The 14,321-nt window shown below is 43.2% G+C and overlaps 1 protein-coding gene across 3 annotated transcripts in view; it reads right to left on the bottom strand.

Moving 5' to 3' along the window:
• Positions 1-1,419: 1,419 nt before the first annotated feature.
• EGFLAM (EGF like, fibronectin type III and laminin G domains) overlaps positions 1,420-14,321 on the bottom strand; it is a 75,055-nt gene continuing 62,153 nt past the window's right edge. For all 3 annotated transcript variants that reach the window (XM_068667652.1, XM_068667651.1, XM_068667653.1), the window contains 7 exons: positions 13,113-13,229; positions 10,443-10,623; positions 6,408-6,486; positions 5,456-5,599; positions 4,026-4,109; positions 2,899-3,002; positions 1,420-2,404 (listed from right to left, as the gene is read on the bottom strand). In XM_068667652.1, the coding sequence (XP_068523753.1) occupies positions 2,250-2,404; positions 2,899-3,002; positions 4,026-4,109; positions 5,456-5,599; positions 6,408-6,486; positions 10,443-10,623; positions 13,113-13,229 (864 nt within the window). In that variant the 3' untranslated portion in view covers positions 1,420-2,249. The remainder of the gene's footprint in view (positions 2,405-2,898; positions 3,003-4,025; positions 4,110-5,455; positions 5,600-6,407; positions 6,487-10,442; positions 10,624-13,112; positions 13,230-14,321) is intronic.

Raw genomic sequence — 14,321 nt, 5'->3', positions numbered from 1 at the left:
GCCAGATGTTTGCCTTGGAACTGCTCTCCAACCCTGCAACAGAAATGAAAGGATGGAAATGAAGAGGCTCACGTGACAGAGCAGGGAGTGATGCAGTTTTGGGACTGGCGCTGCCCCTGTCACCAGCAGCACAGTGGTCCCCAGGACAAGGGGTCTAGCTGGCCAGATCTCTCTGCCCTGTGCTGGAATGGGTCAGGTCTTTGGTGCTTGGGAAAACCCCAGTGCACATAAAACACAACTCTTTCCTCTCCAGCAGCCAGCAAGCCTCCACTGCTTTTCCTTTTTACCCCATTTTCAAACTCTTAGCACTTTTCCTGTTTTTATCCAGTAGCATCAAATTCCAATTTTCTTCAGTTTAAAGCCATACCCTGACAATGTACTTCAGTTTCATTTGATGTATACACTATCCTTTTTTTCTTCTGACCACACATACACCATACATTCATGACCTCTGTCCCCATAGGGCTCCACAAGCCAAAAAAACACTTTGTTTCTCCTGGGAGAAAAGCTATGTGTGTCTCCAGCTCATCTGCCATCTGCTTATTTATTAGTTTATTAGTTTTTTTATCTCCTTAGTTTTTCTGCAGTGCTATTTCAGCAGGGGATGGAGCACAGGTGCACATGCTACATGCTGGCACCATCATATATTCTTCTGTTTCTCTCTGTTTCTAACTCCCAGCATCTCTTTTTGGCCACTGCTGCCAGGTCTGCATGGAGCACAAGGTCACCACCCCAAGCAATCGAGGTCTCCCATCAGTACGTACAAGAGGGGCTGTGGTCTCCTCAGCAGCTCCTTCACATGTGCTCACATCTAGCACCACCTGCCATTTGTTCCCTACAGCCTGCAGCTGTTCAAAGCCAGCTCTAGATGGGATGAGACTCAGAAACGTGTTTTGGTTCCCAGGGAGCACCCTGGGCACAGTAAAAAAGCAGCCAAATGATCCTGTTTCCCATTGCTTTTGCCACATCAGGTCCTCCCAGCAGTTGCCGTTCAGGTGAGCCCATGCTGGCAGGGAAGTCAGTGCTTCTCTGGCACCTCTGCCCCTTGACAGCTCATAGTTCTGCTTCAGACAAAGAGTTAACAAACCCAGAAATCTCTAAACTATGAAATTCTGGATCATTTCCTTACTGTCTCAACAGCACTCTTTTCGCCTGCTTAAATTACAGTTTGGCAATCAAGGTTGCACAAGTGTTGGTTCAGTGCCTAGAAAACATTTTATTTTAAGAGGTCTGTGACCTACCAAGGTCTCTTGCACATCCCTTTTCTCATTTTTCAGTATTAAAAATTGTGATTTAAAATACCACAGCAGCAAGAGTTTGTACTTTTTTCCTCCTAATTTTTTAATCTGTTTAAGCCAGGAAAACTTCATAATGTACATTTTAAACTGTCAAAATTTACAAAACAAAACAAAACAAAAAAAGATTTAAAACTGGTTATAATTCACAAATATCTCCACCAAAACTGTATAATACAGACACTGAGCCTTCCATATAACCAACTGAAACCACAGGTCACTTTGCTATTTTTAGGAAAGTGTGCAAAGAGCTAATTGTATAGTACACCTAAATGTCAAAAGTTATACCATGTAAGCAGGTCTGCTGCTGCTATAAAAAATATACAAGTATAAAATTACTCCTATAAAATTGGTTCGTTGATTTTTGTTGCTTGTAGTAAAAAAGTAGACTTTAAGAACTTTCCTCCTCAACAAACAACAACACTTTGAAACCAGTCACTGCAGCTGTTATTTACATGGGATGAAATATAACTTAGCTAAATCAGAGCGGTGAGAAGAACTGCTGATTTGGGGACATATATTTGAATGCATAGATACGTTGCCTGCTCATGTATCTGTTGCACAATACAGTTGTACCATTGCAAGGTGGAATGAATGCAGGTGTTTAAAGACTGCCCTTTTTGACATTAAAAAAGACAACCTATGGACCACAACACAGCTACAGAGCTACTCATAACACCACACAGTTCTCTGCCGTTTGCACTGATGCACGACCTTTAGCACTCACTAAACACACAGCGGGTAAAGGGGACGGCTCCTACACAAAATACTCAGTTTGGTTTGGTCAGCAGAGGAAAGGAGAGGGAAAATGTTCTTTTTTTTAGGGTTTCCCTTTGGCTCTGTCATCTTCTGATGGTGACTGTGGTCCGGCTGTGGAGGGCTGTGGCAGCCAGCTCGCTTTCAGCTGCACACGCAAGAACAGGATGGGTCCTCAGCTCCAGGTCTCCTCTCTTGTCACTTGGTCCCACACATGTTGATGTTCTTCCCATCAGCTGCATCCTCCACCAAGGAGATGTGGTAGTCAGTGGACAGCGTGAGGTGCGAGATGCAGCCCACCAGCCCTCGCAGGTACTGCCTGTTGGTGTGCAGGGCAATCTCCCTCATGCCACCTGGGGAAAAGGAAGCGATGAGACACTCTTCACCAACATGTGCTCCTGCTCAGCCCACTGCATGCCCAACAATGAGATACAGCTTCCCAGCAAACCTCAGAGGTGATTTTTGTGCCATGGGTTGTGCTGTGCTTTTTAAATACAGCTTTTGGGCACTCAGAGGGGATAAGCAGAAGAGAAAGAAAGTGGATCCTGATTACTTATTGCAGAAACTGTAGCAGCAATAAGCACTGGGAAAGCTTGTGCCCAGGCTCCCACTAATGTGCAGGGTTTGCAGCTAATGTTACTTGCTGGGGCCTACAATGAGCACCTTGGTACTAGTCCCTTCTCCTACCACTGCTCCCCTTCCCTCAGAAACCAGGCTGTGGAGGACCAGAGGCTGCTGCATGGAGCCTTCACCTGGACTCAGACTGAGCTGGGATGCCTTGGCTTGTAGCCACCCTTGCAAGCACAAAAACACATTTGGGTGCTGAACATGGACAGCGAGCACTCACCTACATAGAGATCTCCATTGATGTTTAGCTGCCTCATCTTGCCAGGGGATTTACCAGTCCTGGCTCCATAATCATCCACAGTTACTTTGCCAGATTGCCCATCCCTGAAATGAAAAACAAACTGCTCTTAGGCATCCAGCCCACAGCCAGGTGGGAGGAGCAGCAGCATCCTCCCCCTGCCAGGAGGCCAAGGGGACTCAATGCCTGGTGGAGGATGGGGCTGATTTGAGGCAGTGACAGGCTATGGCAATCTTGACCCCTCAGGGCGTTTCTTTTCAGGGACCTGCAAAGGTGGAGACACATTTCTGGAGGAGAAATAAACTGGAAAAGGAGTAAATTGCACAGCTAGGGGAGGATGGGCAGGTGCTGATGTGCTTTTAAAAATCAGACATGATATAAAATAATAAAAAACATGATATAAAATAATAAAATATAAACTGCAGAAGCAGAAGAAAAGTGAAAAAAGGCAAGCTGAGGTAAAACATGAGAAGTGCCCTGCTCAAACGGACCCTTTCTTGATGGAGCTTTTAGGCCACTTCCTCTTCATAAATGGTTAATAACTGCTTTGACAGAAAAGCCACTTGTCAGCTTCTCTTCTCACTGAATTTGGTGACAAGCCGTGCTAACATCAGTCTGTGATTTCCAGGGAACCGACATCTCACGAGGACAGAGATGCGTGCTTTCCCCACTGGGCACGCTGGCCTCCCATGAGGTAATGAGTTATAAATGTGAGTTATATATACACTGCTAGACGCCTGCACCTCCCCCAAACAGAGAAAGTAGGCATCCACAGCCCGTGCTCCAGCCCTTGTGCCAGTCCTCAGAGTGCTCACTAGGGAATTTCAGAATGCAGACGCTGAAGAGAAATGCAGTTAACCCGCACGGTATGGGCTGGAGAGACGGCCTGTCACCGCCTGGGAACAGCCCCGCGTGACGCTGGCAGCCTGCCTGGAGCTGTGCTGGCCTTCAGAGCTGGCACCGCCACCTCCAGTACAATGATCTCTGTGTGTGCCCTCCTGCAGCAGCCGAGCTGCTCGTGGCTCAGCCCCAAAGTGTCGCGAGAGCAGGGAGGGAGCTGCGGTGGCTCCTCTGTGGTGCTGCCTCTGGGATGAAGCGGGGCCACTTACCGAACGGCCTTCACCCGGTGCCACCGCCCATCACTGAAAGAGCCGTTCACCACTATGGAAGCAATGCCGCTGCCCAAATTGTAGCTGCAATTAAAAAGAAAAACAAAAACCACACATGCCAAACCATAATGTAAAGTGTTACCACCTCCCTTGCAAAGACTGTCTCCCCACACACTGATTGAGCACCTTTGTTCTGTGCTTCTTACATCTGCTCAGCCCGCAGAACCCCACTTTGGATCAGATTTTGCAGGGAGCTTCCTTTGGAAACCCAGTGGTGATGCATTTATTTTGCAAAGTCAGGTTCATGGAGGAACACACAAAGCTCCCTCCTGCCCAGGTCAGAGAGCATACCACATCATCACTGGCCCAGGCAGCAAGGAGAGGGCTTCTGCATGGCATTTCCTCCCAGAGCCAGGAGGTTGTGATGGTCAGTGACCTACAAACCCTTGGCCTAATGGGAGAGAGGTTGCTAAACTTGGTTGCTAAACAAACTATTACCAGTCAAATAAAGCATGCATTACAGAGAAGGTTGAGACCTGTGTTGTTAGAAAGGATGAAACCTAATGATATAAATACAGAGATAATTGTGAACTTCCAGAGTTCATTTGAAGCTCAGTGTTTCTTTGGTGCTAGTGAAATTACTCAACAGACACTATGTCCCCATCAGGTTCACACTTCAGGTATCTTAATTTCTGGGTTCCAGACACCTGAGCCTACCTTCATAAGTTGGAGATGATGCTACCTAGAAGTGGGATCATGAGGAAAGATATGGTTTTCAAAAGGCACGAGTCCCATAAAGCACCGTGCAGAACATTGCACAGATTCTGCCTAACTGCCTGAGAGGGTGAAAGCAATTCTGGAGAGCAAGAACAGGAGACAAGCCATTTCCCAACACTGCTTTTTGACAATAATATTATTTGTTTCTTAAACAAGTGGCTGTGTTGGTGGTGGCAGTAACAAAGCCTGGTGCCAGCCGTCCCCGTGTAACAGGGAGGGTTATTTTGGGGTTTAAGAAGGTGAGAGTCCTGCTCCCATGTGCACACCCAAGTATCCAATGAAGACTAAGCCTACAGTGAGCATGGGCACTAGCAAGGATTTCTTTCCTTGACCCTCATTCTCTCTGCAAGCCCTACACCTGGTCTACTTACTTAAGATGCAAGAGCAATGGAGGGAGTTACTGACAGCACTCTTACCCTCTTAGGGTGACTTTTACCAAAATCACTGTAAAAATATGATGTTTTAAGAATTGTTAGGGAGAGAGGAAGAGTGATGTAAAATTGGTCGCGTGTTACTTCAGCTTGTATCCTTTCCCAGACAAGAACTGGATCTATCACTGAACAAAACATAAGCTGAAGTTCCTCCAACTTGGTTCCTTCAAGCACCGAGTGCATTGTATGCAGTAAAAATAAGGATGTTTAAGGATAGTTTACCTGAATATTAGTGCTCCTTCTTGAAGGCCTAGAGAAATGAAATCACTATTAGGTCGCATGGGACTGTCTCCCCTCCACATCAAAAGACCTTCCTTCATTGTGGTTTTAAACCTCATAAACACATTTGTTCTTGCTCCTGATACCCTGTTTAATGCAAGAGAAGGAAATAATAGTAAAATATTGCACTGAGCCAGTCTTCTTTCAAACAAACCTAGAAGATGATGCAGCATTTCACGTCCCCCCGTCCTGCTGAACACTGCCTAACAACTTGCCTACATTCTCATTTGTGAGGGACTGTGGTTCACAGCCCCATTTCCAGCATTTCAGGGTGGTGGAATTGGATCTGGTTCCCCAGAATCCCAAACACCGGGTTATTCCATGCAAGGAAGAGAAAATACTTTTTTCCCCCTCTCATGTGAGATGCAGTCTAAAAGTAGATGCTGAGAACGTCTGGTAGGTTGGGTGCCCTGGGAGGTGAGAGGTATGGATCTACAGGTGAGGACATTTGGCACACCTTCCAGAAGCAGTGGTTGAAATAGAGGCTGGTATTGCTAAAATAAAATTTGCAAAATTTGCTGGTATTTGGGCATCTTTAAAGAGGAGCCAAATAGAAGTCTGAGGACCTAAAATTTAGTCTAGAGTAAGAGTTTAAACCCTTAGACAATGGATGAAGTATCTGTATGTTTATTCTCTGTTCTCAAAAAGCACACACCAGTCCTCCTCCATATCAGATGTATGCTGATATTTTTTCAAAGGCTACAAGATGCTTATCTATTGTAACAAGCTAAGCCATAAGCAAATGTATAAAAAATATATATTTCCTGAAATATATACAATTATGGCAGAAATAGTTTAAAACACTTAAATATACAACTTCCTGCCACAAGAGGCTCCCAACACTGTAACAGTAAAGAACCAGTACAATCACTTATGCTCACAGGAGATACATTACCTTTTCAGGATATCTGGATTATTGTATATGAGGTAACTACGACCAATAAACTGTGGGATTTCAATTGCTTCTGTAATGGCTGAAAAGTATCAAAAAAATAAAAATTATGTGTGTTAGCTGACATGGAAAGAGAAGGAAAAAAAGGATAAATAAATAAATAAATAGATAAATAAATAAAGGCTGTTTTATTGATTTAGTCCTGCATTGACAGGTACCTGCTGATGGCCCAGAACCCAGCTGAACTCACGGACACTGAACTTCCAAAAAGGAACGATCAGGTTGTATATAAATACAGGGGCAGTAGCTGGGGAATTTCAAACCACTGACTTTATACCATGGGCCTAATGTCTTGTTCCACCATAAACATTAGCAAAGGAAAATATGAAGTATTGGGAAAATGCTGCTTTTTTTGGTTGCTGTTGTTTTAATCCCTGTTTTCGTATTCCTTGATTCTCCATGGTGCAGTGGCAGTCCTAGCACCTCTGGGAAGCATTGCAGGAAGAGGCTAGCTCTGGGAAGGACATCCAAGCCACCCTTCATCCCATTATGCCTACCAAAAGCAACCAAGAGTATTCTAAAGGATGTAGGACAGAGGCTGAACGTGCAGAGGCTCTTGGCCCATGCATTCAGCACGCACAGCAGTGCTGTCTGGCAGCGTAAGTATGTCTTGCCCAGACCTCACTGGTGTTCCCCCAGCTTCTTTCCCAGGAACAGCCCCTGGCAGAGCTGTGGTTTGCAGTCCCAGTCCCCACTGGGAGGGCAGCCTGTACTCCAGCCAGCACCAGAGCTCGTGTACTGCTTCCCACTGGGAAAAAAACATTCACAAATTAACTCAGATGTGTGATGCAAATCACAGAACATGCCTGACATGGACCTGCTGGCAGCCTGTGAGCGCTGTCCTGAACAGATTTACTTTTGAGTGAGCATCCTACAGCTTGCTGCTGAGCTCTCATAGCTGCCTGCTGCATTAATATAAGCCAGTTTTATAAATTCCTTGAAATAGCTAACTTCATCCTATTTTCCTATTGAGAACTAATCCCTTCAACCCACAGCTAATCCCATCTATATAGATTTCAAGCTTTTCAGTGCATGGATGTTTGCTCTCTTTGTGCAATACTGAGTCTGGCTAGGCTTTAAGAGCTCACTGTAACACAGATATATAACAATTGCTGTAGTCTGGCAGCCAACAACAGCAATACAAAATTGAGCTTTAAGTGCCAAGAGTGAGAATTTTAGATAGTGACAAATGCCTGTTTCCATCCATAGTGAAATCAGGAAAGCTGCCTAATGTGTCTAAAGAAACCACCACAGCCCGCAGCCTGCCAGCAGTGCTGTAAGATTGCAAAAGATGCACTGGGCTTGGCCAGACACTGCTCACTCACTCTGATGCTTTCTGTGTTGGACACTCTCCGACCACAGCGGATGGAGGCAGAGGGTGTCAGAGCCTTTTTCCTCCCAGTGCGTGTCCCGTGTTGGCAGTAATACCCAGCTGCTTCTGCCTGCTGCAGAGGAATAGGCTGGTGCCACGCACAGCCCTTGCCCTTTCTCTCTCACTGATTTCTTCTGCAGAGTAGCACTTCATGTGCATTTATCTCTGCTTGCTCTTCACTGTGCTTCTCACTGGCTGCATGGAGTGTGACCACAGAAAACCAGGTAAATTTGAGCAGTACCCTTAATGCATGCAGGAGCTTCACAACTGGAAAGGACTAGGGCCTGTAAAGAGATGTTGTACCAAACACATTCACTCCCCGCGTGTTGCTATTCAGCCAAGAGGCACCAAAGCTCTCATGACAAGCAGGAGCAAAGTCTGAGCAGCTGCAGTGACCTGAAGGAGCATCTACCCCTGCAAAGCACCTGCCTGGCCCCACTGCTTTGCAAACACAGGGGCCAGCTCTACAGCCACCGTGCTGCACTTGGCAGGTGTTCTGGATGCAGTTTCAAATATTGACTGGATGAGGCTGAAGGAAGTGCTACATAATGCCAGAAAATGTTTTGGATTGTTGACAGAAAATTGCCAGACTTAATGGAAATCCAGCATCCAGCTTGCTAGAGCAGACACAGGCGCACAATGACAGAGCAGTTTTCATATCATTTGCAGTACTTACTGTTGAGGCAGTAACTTCCACACTCTGCAGCGAGTCAGCACAAAACAAAACAAGAATGTTCTGGTTTTATTTTCTATAACATAAGCATCTCCCTTCCACTGACCATCTAGTGGCATGCCCACTTTTCCACAAACATGTGAACCCCACCTCCCTTTTCTATAGGCAGGTGTAATCAGTTATGAAAATAGCACTCAATAGTTTTACCCCAACTACATATATATATGTATGCCTGCTTAAAACATACAAAGGTGCAACCAGGTAGAACCTGCACTAAACCTTTCTGCTGTTTACAAGTGCTAGTGACTTACCATGGCTTATGAACAGATCAGCTGTACCCAGAGGAAAGCAATGATTTGCCATTCCACCCTATGTTACAATTAAGTACAACTACTTTTTTTTAAACACTCATCACAGCTTGGAAAGGAGACATAAAACACAGCAATGACAGCAGAAACGGATGAAATCCTCAGCCAATGATCCATTATGGTATAAATCGATAGCTCGTATCACATACCAGAATCTTTAGGTTGAATTTTTGTAAGTGCATGTATAATTTTGGAGAAGGAGGCATAGTCCCACACAAGCACTTTGTTTTTTTCAGTGCCTGGGGTTACAGCCACCCACCAGCAAGCAGGATGGAGGCTGCACCTCCAGCCTCTCCCAAACCAGCTGAGTGCACTAGCCAAGCCCCGTGCCAAGTAGCAGCATCCATACACATGCAGCCTGCTTTAGCTGTGTCTACACACTACTGACAAGATACAGGTAATGATTATTTTGAGAAATCTGCTCTGGGCTCATCAGGGCTGTCCTGAATGAGGTGCAGAAGGAGATACATCCATGCTATCTGCACATCTGTCAGCACTCAAGCTGCAAAGCTTGCCTCAATCCGCCCTAGAGACCTGGGTACTGCTGCAGATGCTGTCTCAAAGCCAGGAGCACAGCACCCTGCAAAATCACAATTCCTCCCCACTGAGAAGTCAGGATAAATGACATTCCTCCTGCTAATACTTAGACCACAATAACGTAAGCAGAGCAGTTTCTTGCATTGTTTTTTAATAAGATGTTTTTGTTCTAAGACACTGTCTTTTTTTGGAAGAAAAGGCCAATCTATTCATCATGATTTAAACCAAACCACTATTTTTCACTTTGAAGTTTATGCCTGTGATAAATGAAAGAGTGGGTAAAGACAATAATGTCACTCATCTTTTTTTTTAACGTTTTTGCTATTACATTGCAACAGTTCCTCAGGGTTTTTCAAAATCAAGCGTAACACAGAAGGGAAACATCTCCATCTAGTGGTACAACATATATTCCTTTGTTTAAGGCTTTTCACGCAGTCACAATACTTTCCTGAGTCTAAGGCTTGAAATATTGCAGTTGTTCTGAATAAAGAAAAACAACATATGCCTGAGCAGGTTTTTCTCCTTGATGTTCTCCGGTACCAAGATGTCTACGGTACCAAGGTGCAGACAATGAAATTACAGAGCAGTAAGAGTCTACAGAAGGATTAGACCTTGCTGTATATGAGACCCAAATTTGTTGTTAGCTCTAGGGAGGATAAAATTACAAGGGTTATCAATCCTCATGCTTCAGGACATAAGATAATCACTGGCTGAAGGACGCTGACAGGAATTCCCCTTTTGTAACACACTGCGTAACCCGGGAGGTATATGAAGCGTGCAGTGCTGTCCACTGTGAGCAACCTGATAGTGGGCTGCTATCTGTGGATCACTGCTCTGTGCTGGGAAATCAGTTATGATGTTCGTAAATAACAAAGCAAATTCTTGCCTGGGTAGGTGGACCATGCATGGATGCAAAGGGAGCTCTGACCTCCAGGGTTTCTATTTCAAGGAATGTGTACAACAGTTGCAGTTGCTAAATGTCTGCTATTTCTGCAAAGAACTCTGGATTGAGATGTGGGTATCGTTACCTTTCTGGCAATGCAGCCCATCAAAGCCCAGGGGACAGTCACATTCATAGCTGTCCTTCTTGGGAACGCAGCTGCCTCCATTTGCACATGGTGAGCTCACGCAGGGGTGGGCTGCATTCGCTAGGTTGACTCCAAAAGTGAAATCATGTGCCACATCAATTGTCCGGTCATTCAAGATAATCTGGGTGTTAAAAAGAAAGATATAAAGGGAGAGAAAACGCATGCTAAAGCCTTCCAGGCTATCTGTATTGCTCTGCTAGTCAGAAGACTTCTTTGTGAGACTTCAGAGAAAGTTAACACTAGAAATTTGGCCCACAACCTGTTCCTTGGGATCAGAATGTTTTTGAGGCACAGGTCCAACACATTCAGCCTGACCCATTTGTGATGAAATTTCTTTTGTGTTTTGTGACACAGAACTAGGCAACCCTATATGGAGAGAAGTGGTGTGGGATTTACCGGTCTGGTCTCTGAACACTAAGCCGTGATCTAGGACTGTAAAATCAGATGAGCACTGCTGAGAAAAAGCGTTTCTGAGATCAGGAAAACCCCCAGGAGACCAGTGTTGACAACACAAATACTATGCAGAACAGCTTGTTTTTCACGCTCTTTATTGCTTTCTAGTACCTCATTTTGCCGGAAAGAAGCTAGAGTTAAGAATGGATGAAAAACATAATTAACGGCTTCACAAAACTGTCTGTGCACAAACCAAAGAGAATTGTTAGGTGTTGGGATTTCTCCAGTGTGTCGGCAACATATGTTCTCCAATAAAACTGACATTTGTAAAATCTCAGCCAAGATTCAAAATCTCAGCACTGAAATTACATCTGTGTGTTTAGCTTCTGATCTCAGCTACATCAAAATAAGAAGTCCATTTTCACAAATAAATAGATTTTAAAGGCAGAAGTGAAAATTGTAACAGTTGCGTACCCTGGCTCCCGCATAACTCAGATAACGTACCTTAGGGAGGTTTATGTGGGGAGGGAAGATTGCAAGGAGAGCCTATATTCTGTTTCAGACAGCATTAAGCAACTTCAACAGTAGAAAAACATCCAGTCCTGTCACAAACATGGATTAGTGAAGAGCCCATTACCTTTCCAGCTTCTATCTAATTTCCAGCTACATTGTGCCACCGGTTAACAAGCCCCCACTTATAAAAATGCTTATTTCTTCACTTAAACTATTTTCAGCCTCCAACCATTGTTTCACACTGTGCCTTTTTTTTGCATCGTTTCAGAGAAATTCCATCCTCATGTAGAAATTAACAAGCCACAACAAAGTCACTTCTTACCCTTAGCTGAGTTGCCTAAATAGATTGAGATCATAGGTCTCCTAAAACCTAAGATTGAGATCTTTCTATACTTGGCACGTTTTCCAGGACTTAGTGATGTTTACAGCTTTATTTCTATAACATCCTCCAACATCCTGCTGTGTTTGAACACAGCAGTCAACCAAAAGTCTCGCAGTACCTGAGAGGCAGGCAGTGCTCCCCCTGACATCTCATCCATGTTCTTAACTATACCAAAAAAAGAAATATGAGTGCTTGCTCGGCATTTCCAAATCCTTATCAGTGCATCTGTATTTTAGGGTACAGTCCCACATCATGTAAGTGTGACCTAAGTTCTTTGTTCCCAGGCTCCCTACCCTATCTTGCTCTCCAAGCTGCATACTGTTTATTCAAGCCCATCATTCCAAATACATTCATGTCACTGACCTGTTTCCACCGCTATTACAGACTCCTCTGATTTTCATGTTTTCTGTTAGATAACTCACAAACATACTGAAAAAGGTGGACCAAGTGATGAAAACAATTATGATGTAAATTGCAATTACATCTCTGTCTTGATCAATTAGATTCACTACTAGTGCTTTTTATTTCTTAATTATATCTCATACAAGAATTTCTCATTTTAAACACTGAAGATTTTGGCCAAGCTTTGAGCTTTATCCAGATTATTTTTGGTATGCTAAATCTAGGGAGAGCACTTGTTAGTTCAACTTGAGCTCTCTTTTGACTATTTATTCAGAATATTTTATAAATTTATGTATTTTTTTCTTTCAAAAATGATTACACTTAGGTAAAGCTGACTGTACTGGAACATAGTCACTAGAGTCTGCCAACAAAGAAAAAGATCTTCCCCATTCATGCACCCCACATAAAAGAGTAAGAGGGGAAGGTGGAGAGGAGAGCTGCTCTTGGGTGGCATAAAAATATTCTAGCTGGACTGGAAGCCACTTCAATTTGCACCTTCTTTTCTGCTCACTATTGTACTTATAGGTACCTCAGTGTGTATACCTTTAAGTATTTGAACATCTCTTCTGTTCATTTATTCATATATTGTGTTAAAGGGCACTCCAAGGGCTCTAATCTTGACATAGTATTAGGCATCTCTCTCTACTTGCTTCTGTATGGCTTTTACTCATTCATTAGTACAGAACAGAAATTAATAGGGAGAATAGCAGCAGTAACACTTGCTGGCTATTAAAGTTTGATAGATCTTTCATTGCAAATATGTGTTTAAGCACTTTGTGGAGGGTTCCTGAGATGAATTCTTGGATTATTTTGAATATTATCAGTGCTATAAGGGCAGGTTTTCACCTAAAGTGTCCACTGGATATGATATACAATGAGATGAAAAGAAACACATTCAACATGCTACTCTGGGCACACACCTTTTGGATGCTCCCACTGAAGGGCCTGAGGATCCCTGAGTTCTTCTTCACTGCATCATAACTGGGGACTCCGCCAATAAATATCTCAGAGCTGCACTTAATCTGTGTGAAAGCCCCCTGCAAGAAACATAGCAATAATGTTTTATTAGAGTAGCTGGAACCAAGCTTGTATCTTCAGACTGGCTTAAATTAGATATTATAGCTTACTTCGATGCCTCGTTACTTCTGTTAATTGCATTTCTTTTGCAGTTTTCTCAAGAAATCCACCACAGGACACTCTACTGCATGTGCTTTATCCTTAGCTAAGCTAGCTGCAAAAACCCAAGTATTTCAGAATGGGAAAACTGAAGGAATAGAGGAAGGAGAGTTCTGAAACAATACTAAGTTTCTTCTCTCCTTACTCACTAGTCAATTCTCATTCTGATTGCTGTCTGCACACCTAACTATTTGCAGAGTTGAGGTACATGGTTGCAAATCCAGGACCCAAATGAGATTCATGAAGTTAAAATCAAATCAAGGTCCATGCAACCGAGATTCGTTTAATGTTTCCAACATCTGAAAAGCAAATCCACAGGAAGATAAAGGCTGAATGGAAGAAACATTAGTTACTAGAAATAGCTGCTCAGGATCTGATGGGTCTACTCAGCTTCACGGTATGAATGGAAAGTAGTTTAATATCTAAAGACAGGATAACTGTGCAATCCCAGATTTAATTTCGTTGTTGGCAGCTCCCAGCCAATCTTCTTTTGCAGCTGCACTGCAGCACGTACAGAAGAAAAACATGCCCTTACCTTTACCCACCTATATAGAGGCATCTCTACTGCTCTGCTTGAATATTTGCCACTCAACCTGCTCCTTGACCAAAAACAGGCATTTCAATTAATTTAAATTTTTAAAGGAAAGTCTTTCCTTTAAATAGTTTCCCAGTTCACAGGAAAATAGATAAATAAATAAATAAATTATATATATATATATATGTATTATATAATATATATATATATATATATATATAGAAAGAAGAACTAAAAAAAAAAAAAAAAAAAAAGAATAAAGAAAGAAAGGGAGATTCTTCTGCTAAAGGAATTTGGAGTTTCTTTTTCTGACCAGACTTTACATTATGAAAGAATAAAAGATATTTTCTAAGACGTTCTAGTCTGAGGTTGTTGGGATAAAAAAATAAATATATTTCTATATGCACAATTGAGTGCA

This window comes from Anas acuta, chromosome Z (assembly GCF_963932015.1).
Source record: "Anas acuta chromosome Z, bAnaAcu1.1, whole genome shotgun sequence".
Taxonomy (NCBI): domain Eukaryota; kingdom Metazoa; phylum Chordata; class Aves; order Anseriformes; family Anatidae; genus Anas; species Anas acuta.
Note: the sequence above shows the minus strand (reverse complement) of the source record. Positions and strands in the feature narration are given on the sequence as shown.